This window comes from Mesoplodon bidens (assembly GCF_964165515.1).
Source record: "Mesoplodon bidens genome assembly, chromosome: 19".
NCBI classification, from domain to species: domain Eukaryota; kingdom Metazoa; phylum Chordata; class Mammalia; order Artiodactyla; family Ziphiidae; genus Mesoplodon; species Mesoplodon bidens.
Genome location: NC_138179.1, coordinates 10,324,731 through 10,336,150, shown reverse-complemented (window position 1 = coordinate 10,336,150; position 11,420 = coordinate 10,324,731). Strand labels below are relative to the sequence as shown.

General features: G+C 41.8%; 1 protein-coding gene across 1 annotated transcript in view; it reads right to left on the bottom strand.

Moving 5' to 3' along the window:
* Nucleotides 1-300: 300 nt before the first annotated feature.
* CCT6B (chaperonin containing TCP1 subunit 6B) overlaps nt 301-11,420 on the bottom strand; it is a gene marked incomplete at both ends in the record, with an annotated part of 38,809 nt that continues 27,689 nt past the window's right edge. Inside the window, 1 exon segment of the mRNA XM_081219834.1 lies at nt 301-537. Within this exon segment, the coding sequence (XP_081075960.1) occupies nt 301-537 (237 nt within the window).

Here is an 11,420-nt window from a genome sequence, read left to right as displayed (position 1 = left end):
TATTTAAATCTCAGGTGGTGAGTAGTAGTCTGAAGAAAAATAAAGCAGACAATACAGAACATGGCAGGAGGCAGGGTACTTCTTAAAAAAGGAAGTGCAATAATTAAGTGAGGGAGTAAGCCAGGCAAGGGTCTGGGGGAGGAGTGTTCGAGGCTGAGAAAAAGCAAAGTCCCCAAGACAGAAGCGAGCTTGACAGGAGGAGCAGCAAGGAGGCCAGTGTGGCTGGAAAGAAGTGAAGGGAGCGGGGAGGGTGAGAGATGAGGCAGGAGAGGGAGGTGGGGTGGTGTGATGTAAGGCCCCTTAGGCCACAGTGATGACTGGTGGGGGCTGGGCACTCAGGTGACCCTCCCGGACAGGAGCCTTCCTCCCATTCCCAACACAGCAGTCCACCCCCACCCCACCCCCACCGCCAGCTCCCAAGTTCACACTCTGCTGCTGCTTAGGGTTCTGCGAGGACAAGGAGGCGGCAAACTGTTTGTCATCCACTGGGGCATCACCAGAGAGAAGCAGGATGGTGAGGGAGGGCTGACTGGACAGCTACAGGGACTGAGGAAGAGGTGCTTCATCATTCATGAGAGACAGAGGATGTGAATTTCAGTGGGGAAGGAAAAAGAACATAAAATGTAGACAAAGTAGACAGAGAGAAAGAGAATGCCAAATATTAACGGTAGCTAACGCCATGTGCCAGGAGTATGATGTAAGGTGCCAAGTGCCACTGTGTTCTTAAAACTTCATAAAGTCTTTTCACCTTCCAAACAACCCTATTAGGTACTATTTTATGATTCCCATTTTAGAGATGAGGAAACTGAGGCACAGAGCAGTTAAGTAACTTACTGAGAGTCAACCAGTCAAGTGACAGAGCTGAGACTTCACCCAGGCATGCATGCTGGCTTCAGAGTCCACGCTCATAGCTATGTAGGATGCTCCAGACGAACTGGACAAAGATGGCTTGAAGAGAAGCAGGCTGAGCAAGGGGGAGGGAACCTCAAGGGACAAATTTTGCCTCCCATACTACTTTTTCCCCATAAAATTCAATGCTATCCATTCAGTACTTGGGAAGTTTACAAAGTGCTTTCCTATTTGATCCAAAATGACTGTGAAGTAGGTTCTATCATCCTCCTCAATTTATAGATAAGGACACTAAGATTCAAGAGGTTAAGTAACCTTACTAGGAAGTGGTAAAGACAAAATTCAAATACAAGGTTTACCTGACTCCAAATCCCACACTCTTTCATTCATCCGAAAAGCACTTACGAGCATGATAAAGTGGTAGGCACTGAACCAAGTATTCAGACATGGGAAAGACGCTGCCCTTGGAAGGATCCCTTGGTTAGTGACCCTGTCTCCTATACTCTGTACTCAGCCCCATAAAGAACAATTCATCTTACTCCTGGCTAAAGCACTCGAGAGCCAGGGGGAGGGAGGGAAAGAACACTCATGAGCTCCTGCTCTGTGCTTGGTATTTTCAGGGATTACATCACTGAGCCCCTCCATCAGCTCAGCAGGGTAAGATGTGGCTGGGACCGCTTTGCCTACCCAGTGTCATGCTTCCGTACCTCTGCAGCATGAGAACCCTGGTCTTATCTAGAGTGATGATGTGCCTAACTAAATACTACATTTTAAAGCCTCTATTGCAACTAGGTGTAGCCAAAAGACTAAGCCGTGGCTAACAAAATATAGAGGAAATCACTGTGTGGGACTTCTGAAAAGTCTCCTTAAAACAAAGACAGGCTCCTGAGATGGGCCCTTTGGACCCTTTCTCCTTTTCTCCTGTTTCCTGCCTGGAACTCGGTTATGATAGGTGAAGTTCCAACAGACATCATGGATCATAAAGGCAACTTTAAGAATGGAAATCAATAGTGGAACAAAAAAGATTAGGGTCCTGGATCCCAGATGATACTGAGGAACCACTATACAAGCCCTGATCTCCCTGCTTCTGAGAAAGAAACTTCTATATTGCTTAAGTTACTTATCTCAGTTGCTGGAAGTCAAGAGCATGTCTTTGTAACAGATACAGTAGTTACTACCATCAACCCATCTGGAAACCGAGGTTGGCAGTTTGCCCCAAATCCCACAGCTAGGCAAGGGAAAGAAGCAAGTTTCAAACTTGAATTTGCCTGGTTCCAAAAGCCATACTCCCATCCCTTTGGTGAGAGCCTCGTTCACTCTGAGTAATTCATGAGAAGGCACGGGCATGGCAGTAGAGTATTAAACAGCTAACAACCTCTACGTCCCCTGCTCTGGCCTTAAGGATGCACATCAGAGCACACTGTCTTCCTCCCTACCTATGCGCTCTAGTAGATCAATTAACTATATACCAGACCGCAGGCAGATCTTTTATTTCCCATCTAACGTCTCCTCTGCCTCCAAGACCCAAGTTGCCAGGCCTTTTCAGAACTCCCGGAAGAAAGTCCCCTGAACTCATCCTCGTGCAAACTTGACAATGTGCTCCACTCTAAGTACAACTTGTGTATATTAATTCCTTAGAATTTCCTAGATACCAGATAATGTTGTCTGTGAATAAACATAGTTCTACTTCTTCCTTTCCAATCTGGATGCCTCTTATTTCCTTTTCTTGTCTACATGCACTAGCTAAACCTCTAGTACTATGTTGAATCAAAGATGTGAAACTGGACATCCTTGCTTTGCTTTGTTCCTGATCTCAGGTGGAAAGCATTCAGGCTTTCAGCATTAAGTATGTTGTTTCCTGTGGGTTTTTTTATAGATGCCCTTTATCAGGTTAAGGAGGTTTCCTTCTACTCTAATTTTACTGAATTGTATTGTGAATTTTGCAAATGATTTTTTGTGTGCACACTGAGATGATTGTGTGGGTTTTGTCCTTACATTAACTGATTTGGGGATATTAAAACAACCTTTCATTCCTGGGATAAATCCCACTTGGTCATGGTGTATAATCTTTTTTATACGATGCTGGATTTGGCTTGCTAATATTTTATTGAGGATTTTTGCTCAGATATGGCTCTGTAGTTTTCTTGGATATCAGGAATATTGTTGTGTTGGAGGTCACCAAGAGCATCCCCAGGTTCGATGATTCACTAGGAAAACTCAAAGGACTCAGCATAGTCATACTTATGGCTATAATTTATTACAGAAAGACGATACAAAGCAAAATCAGCAAAGTAAAAGGTGCATAGGATTAAGTCCAGAAGAAGCCAAGGGCAAGTTTTCAAGGACCCTCTCAGTGGAGTCAGACCGGAAGCTCTTAATTCCCCCAGCAAGAAATTGTGACAACATGTGTGCAATGTTTGCAACCAGGAAAGCTCATTAGGGACTCAGTACCCAGGGTTTTTCTTAGAGACTGGTCACACGGGCACCCTGTGCCTGACATGTACCCAAATTCCAGACTCCCAAAGGAAAGCAGATGTTCAGCATAAGCCGTATTGTCAACCGTTTAGGCACAGTGAGCCACTCTTTGATGTTAGGGCGGTGGGAATACTCCTGAAATCCAAGTTTCCAGATGCCAAGCAAGGACCAACTGCGGAAGCAGGCCTTTCAAAAGACAGGAGTCAGATCTGCCATGTTAACCCTTTTTTGCACACTTGCATTTAAAACAAAAACCCAGAAAGCAGATATTGCTTAATACAAAGGAATTCAATGCTAATGTTGGCATTTTAGCCACAGGAGTTAGGTAGGATTGAGTATCAGGATGTTCTTGGTGCCTTGAAACCACACTCTTCCAGCTCACCCACATGGATGTGGAAGGTCAAGCCTGTGTCTCTAGAAAGCTCCAGCTGGACTGACAGAAAAGGCCTCTCAGTTCACGCTGTGCAGTGCTCGGGCCCAGCACTGTAGGAAAAATGGCTTTACAGGCCTTCTGGCCTTTCAGCAACGTGAGCCTCCCACCCTGGCCAAAAATGCCCAAGTTTCTTCAGTCACAGTCTAGGGTAGAGGCTGAGGTGAGCCAAAGGGGAAACAGGAGAGCAAACACTCGTTTGGCATCCCTCTGGCACACTCTCAAGATGCAACCTGCCTCCAGGCAGCAAAATCCTGGTCCTACAGACAAAGCAATGTTGACACTGAGTTCCACTGGCTACAGTCAGACACTTACAGGTTTATTCTGCACTAGCTGATTTTACTCTGTGTATGTCACAAACTGCACCCCTAACCCTTCTCTGATGCATACCACTGATGGTAATCAAAAAAAAAAAAAAAGCTAAGCAGTTGTTAAGCACAAAGTATGAATCAAGCACTGTGTGAAGGAATTTGCACAAACTTATCCCCACAACAATCCTGTAAGATAGGTAAAATATTATCCCCCTTTTAAAGATGAGAAAACTGAGGTTAGGTAACTGGCCCCAGGTCACACAGCTGATAGATGGCAGAGATGGAATATGATCCCATGCACTCTGGCTCCCAAGTCAAAATTCTTAGCTGCCAGCACAACCCTGCTTCACCAAGACAACACCATGACCCAGTGGGTTTCCAACACTGTCCTCCCCCCAGGATAGCCCATCAGATTCTCTGACCTGGATTGGGGGTGAGGTAGAAAGAGTACTAACTGAGGCTGAAGTTTAGTGAAGACAAAGAATACAATGATACACAAGTGGGTGGATCATGAACAGTTGAAGTTTCCTTCAGTGGTACCACCTTCCAGAGGACACCTGGAAATGCAGGGGCATTCTTGGCTGTCACAAGGAATGGGGGTGTACCGGCCATTAGTGGCCAGGTGCTAGGAATGTGAAACATTCTACAGTGGATAGAACAGTCAACACAATAATCGGTGCCTCCCAGATGTCAACAGCACTCCCACTAACAAACATGGTGCAACCAACTGGCCCTCGTATACAGCTCCAGGGCAACAGAAGAAACAGGCAATGGGAAAGATCCTTTGAAGCTCATTGCTTTTGAAGCCTTACCTTATGCATCTTGAGCTTTTGTGAAGCACCTGCCAGGCAAGCATATGGCCCAAACCTGTCCCTCAAACTCCACATCAAGATTTATCTCCAAGGTACGGACAGGAGCCAGATTCAGGCCCACAGGCTATTTGTCCAACAAGACATTTGGCTCCATCCTGGCCCAGGCAATGAGCAGACACAGGGCTATGCCAGTGGATTCTTGGACTAAGCAATTGAGAATGTTGAGAAAATCTCAGAAGGAAGGAGACTGCAGTCATTGCTCACTGTGACTGTCATCAGCTCTGTTCTGTACTGTCAAGGACTCTGCTGAGCACGGAGAAGGTGGCAAGTCAGGTCATGGGAAAACAATTCTTACCATCTGTGGGCTCTGGGGAAATACCAGCACCCTGGTACTTCCCTTCTCTCTCTGTCCTCAAACACAATGCCCCTCAGTAAAGGCTCCAACTCGGGTCCCAAAGTCTCCTTTATAAAGAAAGGCTAATATTCATGAAATAACTAAAGAGCAGCATAGTCAAGAATCCACAATTAAGTCCGTGTTGCAAGGCAACCTGTAAAGATAGTTTAGCAGCATATGTTTGTTTTTCACTAAAAGCACTAAATCAGTGATCTTCTAAATACTGAAACACTGATCTTCTAGTTTCCCATCTCTGTCCCCCTCCTACATAGCCTAAACATCTGGCCAGGCAAAGTATGACTGAAGATTAACTCTAATTCATGAGACACTTGATTTCCTAGTTGATAAGCTTAAAGACCTCAATTTAGCATAGGATAGGGAAAGCAAGGCTATTTACAGCATCGCTGGGGATATCCGTAATGATTATACCCTTGTTCCCCTAGATCTCGTTGACAATTATATGGGCAGCTGTAAAGGAAGAGTGAATGGATTGTTACAAGGCCTTAATACTTAGTGATATTAAACTGAATTATGTTCAAGAGCAAGAACCCTGGAATGACAGTGGTATTGTGGGAGGCTGGGAAGGCAGTAATGTATGACTATCAGACAGGATCAAAACATAAAGCAATACTGATGGCACCAGTAAAGTGATCTCAAAGAAACAGTTATTGTCATGGAAAGGACTGTAAAAAAATATATGGGTAGGAAACAAACTGTTAGGAAGAGAATGGCAGAAGGGGGATAACAGTTCTTGCCTCATGATTCTTTAAGTGAAACTGAGAGATTTATGAAACAAACTTACGATAAAGTCTTTTTTATTTTTAATGGAAGTGTCATGAATTTTTTATGTACTCAAAAGTTGGCTACTCTCCAAAAGAGAAAATTAGTTAAACAACTTGAATTAAAAATACGTAGGTTGGGCTTCCCTGGTGGCGCAGTGGTTGAGAGTCCACCTGCCGATGCAGGGGACACAGGTTCGTGCCCCGGTCTGGGAAGATCCCACATGCCGCGGAGCAGCTGGGCCCATGAGCCATGGCCGCTGAGCCTGCGCGTCCGGAGCCTGTGCTCCGCAACGTGAGAGGCCACAGCAGTGAGAGACCCGTGTACCGCAAAAAAAAAAAATGTAGGTCTGGCAGTTGTAGCAAATAGCAGATTTAGCCAATGTGGACGACCCTCCACCTCACCCTCAATTCACAAACACAGAAAATTGCCAGATAAAATGAAGCATATTTAAAACTACATACTCAATATGAGAGACCACTTCATACTCATTAGGATGGCTATTATTTAAAAAACACAAACAGAAAATGATAAGTGATGGTGAAGATATAGAAAAATTGAAACCATTGTACACTGCTGGTAGGTATGTAAAGTTTATGGTAGTTCCTCAAAAAGTTAAACACAGATTACAATATTATCCAAAAATTTCACTTCTAGGTTATACATCAAAAAAAATGAAAGGAGGGACACAAAGAGATACTTACATACACATGTTTATAGAAGCATAATTCACAATAATCAAAAGGTAGAAGCAACACAAGTGCCCATCAACAGATGATTAGATAAATGAAATGTGGTATACACATACAATGGAATATTATTTGGCCTTAAAAAATAAGGAAATTGTAACACTTGCCACAAAATAAAGAAACTATAACATGATGAACCTTGAAGTCATTGTGCTAAGAGAAATAAGCCAGACACAAAAGGATAAATACTATATGGTTCTACTCATGTGAGGTACTTAGAGTAGTCAAACTCATAGAAATAGAAAGTAGGATGGTGGCTGCCAGAGGCTGGGGGGAGAGAAGAATGGGAAATTATTGTTTAATGGGTTAAAAGTTTCAGTTTTGAAAGAATAATGTTCTGGAGATGAGTGGTGGTGATGGTTGCACAACAATGTGAATGTACTTAATGCCACAGAACTGTACACTTTAAATGGTTAAAATGATACATTTTATGTCATGAATATTTTACACAATTAAAATAAATAGAAAAAAAAAAACTGTATGGCTGAACTTAAAAGAGAGAAAGGGAGATTTTCCTCAAGAGGAAACCAAAACAGAGTGATAAACTCTGAAGGTGAACTGTAGAAGCCTGGGAAAAACACAAGATCTGGTCTAGATGTCAAGTTTTTAATGCCCACACAGAAACAGGGCCACACTTGAAGGAGGAGTTGACACTAGGCCCCTAAATGAAACAGGAGCCTTGATGCTAGACAAACTCTACCCACCTGCCAAGTGAAGCAGTAAAGAAACTTGCTCTGCTCAGGGCTCCTATAAGATATTAAAGCCCAAAGTCTGTACCTTGCTCAGGAGCAAATGAAGAACTTATATTACCCAAGTGAAAAAAAAAAGGTAAAAAAAGGGTCCCATGCTCTATAAATTGCTGACAGTAGTGCAAATTAGTATAACCCCTAGGAGGGGAATTTGCCAATACTGTTAAAATTATAAAGCATATATAATGCACATACAAAGCAGAAAACAATAGGATAATATTTTCAAAATGCTGAGAGAAAATAGTGGTTAACGTAGATAAACGAAATGTGGTATATACACACAATGGAATATTATTCAGTAATAAAAAAGAGGGAAATTCTAACACTTCTCACAACAGGATGAATCTTGGAAGTCATTATGCCAAGTGAAATAAGCCAGACACCAAAGGCTTATACTATATGTAAATTACCACTCAATAGCAGAGGGCAATGAAGACCTTCAGAGGGAAGCAAAACTGAGAGTATTACTACCAGACTTGCACTAGGACTAGGATATACAACAGAAAGAAAGAAAGTGAAGCCAGTTGGAAGAGTACAGTTGCAAGAAAGAATGGTAAACAAAGCAATGAGTTAAAAATGAACGGAGTGGGACTTCACTGGTGGCACAGTGGTTAAGACTCCATGCTCCCAATGCATGGGGCTCGGGTTCAAGCCCTGGCCAGGGAACTAGATCCCACATGCATGCTGCAACTAAGAGTTCACGTGGCACAACTAAGGAGCCGGCGAGCGGCAACTAAGGAGCCTGCAACTAAGACCCAGTACAACCAAAGACCCAGTGCAACCAAATAAATAAATAAATAAACATTATGTTTTTTTAAAAAATGAATGGAGGGACTTCCCTGATGGTCCGTTGGTTAAGACTCTGCACTCCCAATGCAGGGGGCCCAGGTTCAATCCCTGGTCAGGGAACTAGATCCGGCACGTCACAACTAAGAACCCGCATGCTGCAACTAAGACCTGGCACAGCCAAATAACTAACTAAATAAATATTTTTTAAAACAAAGAATGAAAAACATAAACAGGAACTCTTTTATTGTTGTATAAAACAATAATAATAATTATTATTATGACTAATTTAGGGGATCTAAAAGACAAAATGGAACTAAAATATTGAATAAGAACACATATAAAACAAGAGGCAGACTTCCCTGGTGGCGCAGTGGTTAAGAATCTGCCTGCCAATGCAGGAGACATGGGTTGGAGCCCCAGTCCAGGAAGATCCCACATGCCACGGAACAACTAAGCCCATGCGCCACAACTACTGACCCTGCACTCTAGAGCCCGTGAGCCACAACTACTGAGCCCCTGTGCCACAACTACTGAAGCCCGCATGCCTACAGCCCGTGCTCCCAACAAGAGAAGCCACCACAATGAGAAGCCTGCACACCACAACGAAGAGTAGCCCCTGCTCGCTGCAACCAGAGAAAACCCCGTGTGCAACAACGAAGACCCAATGCACGCAAAAATTTTAAATAAGTAAAATAAAATAAATTAAAAAAAAAACAAGAGGGGATAACTATATTTAAAATGTTTTAAGGACTTTGTATTGTTGGGGGGGAGCAGAGAGTTATTAACTATATTAAGTAAGCAAGTTAAATTTTTTTTTTTTTTTTTTGCAGTACACGGGCCTCTCACTGCTGTGGCCTCTCCCATTGCGGAGCACAGGCTCCGGACGTGCAGGCCCAGGAGCCATGGCTTACGGGCCCAGCCGCTCCACGGTATGTGGGATCTTCCCGGACCAGGACGTGAACCCGTGTCCCCTGCATCGGCAGGCGGACTCTCAACCACTACGCCACCAGGGAAGCCCAGCAAGTTAAAATTTTTAAAGTAATAAATATGATGTATCATTTCCAAACTAGCAGAGGGAAAAGAGGGGTAATAAACTAAATTTAAAAATAGGGTCAATCCAATAAAAGGTAGTAAAGGAGAAAAAGCATAAAAAAGGATAAACAGAAAGTATCAAAATTATATGGCAGAAGTAAATCTAATGTATCAGTAATCATAAAATATTAACTTGCCAGTTAAAAGAAATGTCAGACTGAATTTTTAAAAATAATAAAAATCTAGCTATAGGCTGTTTTTAGAGACATACTTCTAAAAACAAAGAAAGTGCTTCAATTAAAATAAATTTTTTAAAAAAATCAACTATATGTCAATTAATAAATATATTCTTAATATATTTTTAAATAAATTAAAGCAAAGGAACTAAATGGATACTAGAAACATATTATCCTCTCTCAATCCCCACCCACCCAGCCCCACCATACCAAAAAGAGACAGCACCTCTAGGATAATACACAAGAAAATAAGGCTCTAAGGGTAAAAGCACCATTTTATAGAAGGTTTCCGTAAAAATATAAATTATGAAAACAGACTCAAAAGGAAATAGAAAACTCAAGACCTAAATCAATGAAGAAAATTTTATCAGTAGTCGAAAATCCATCCCTCCCATTTAAAAAACTACTAGGCCAAGACCAAGCTGTCAAGAAAGAGATAACCCTCCATCTGACTGACTCAAATTGTTCCAAAGAAAAGAAAAAGAAGAAGAATTCCTCAACTCATTTTATAAGCCTAGTATGTCACTGATACCAAAATTGTACAGTGAACAAGTAAAATTATGGACCAATCCTGCTTATGAATACTTACAAAAACCTAAATAAATATTAGCCTCAAGTCCAGCAAAAAGAATAAATACAATATTTCATCAAATCAAAAATGTCACTAATTGTAAGACACACCATTACTTTTATACTAAGAAACAAAAATCCTGTCATTTCAGCCATAGCATAATGCTTTCTTATCACTCACACATTTTATTTTATACTCACTGAAGGAGTTTTCAGACTTAGTTACACTTATTTTTATCATTTATCATTCTTATACATTCAAAATGAGGAAAATATAAGCAAAATAAATAACATTAAGATCTTCATATTGGAGTCCAACTCTTCTAAATCACCTTTCAATTCAGAGTCTTTGATATTTATTCTTGCCATCAAGAGGTGGCAGTATGTAACATTTCAAAAAGTAGTTTCTACCATTCTCTCTGGCATTTTCTTCTAAGCCACTGACACATATTTGGAAAGTTTTGCTGCTGAAATTTTCTTACTTTACCAGAAGTTAACAACAGATAGTTTTCAGCAACAATCAAGACTCCTATTCCTTCCTCAAAGGGTCCTTAAATGGCTGTTAACTAAAACGCTAAGGAATCACAGGTAACCAAGTTCAAGTAAGAGCAATTAGAAGATGCTGTTGGGCTTCCCTGGTGGCGCAGTGGTTGAGAGTCCGCCTGCCGATACGGGGGACACGGGTTCGTGCCCCGATCCGGGAAGATCCCACATGCCGCGGAGCGGCTGGGCCCATGAGCCATGGCTGCTGAGCCTGCGCGTCCGGAGCCTGTGCTCTGCAATGGGAGAGGCCACAACAGTGAGAGGCCCGCGTACCGCAAAAAAAAAAAAAAAAAGAAGATGTCATTGACTGTAAAACATATTCTACTTACAGAAATGTGAAAATGTAAAAAATCTGTCTCTCGGAATCAACAAACATGGTATTTCACAATCAAAGAAGATTTATTTCAGAAATACGAGAATAGTTTAACATTAGAAAACTTATTAAAGTAGGTCACCACATTAACACATTAAAGAAAAAAACTCAAAGCATGCAGAAAAGCATTTGATAAAATTCAACAGTCATGACCTTTTTTTAAAAAGCCCCTTAGCAAAACAGAAATACAAAGGAACAGACTTAACCTTATACAACTGACTACCTGCCAAGATTCCACAGTAAAAACAAACAAAAAAATGGTGAAATGCTAGAAACATCCTCTTTAAAGGCAAGAACAGGAATAAATGTGACTGCCATCATTGCTTCT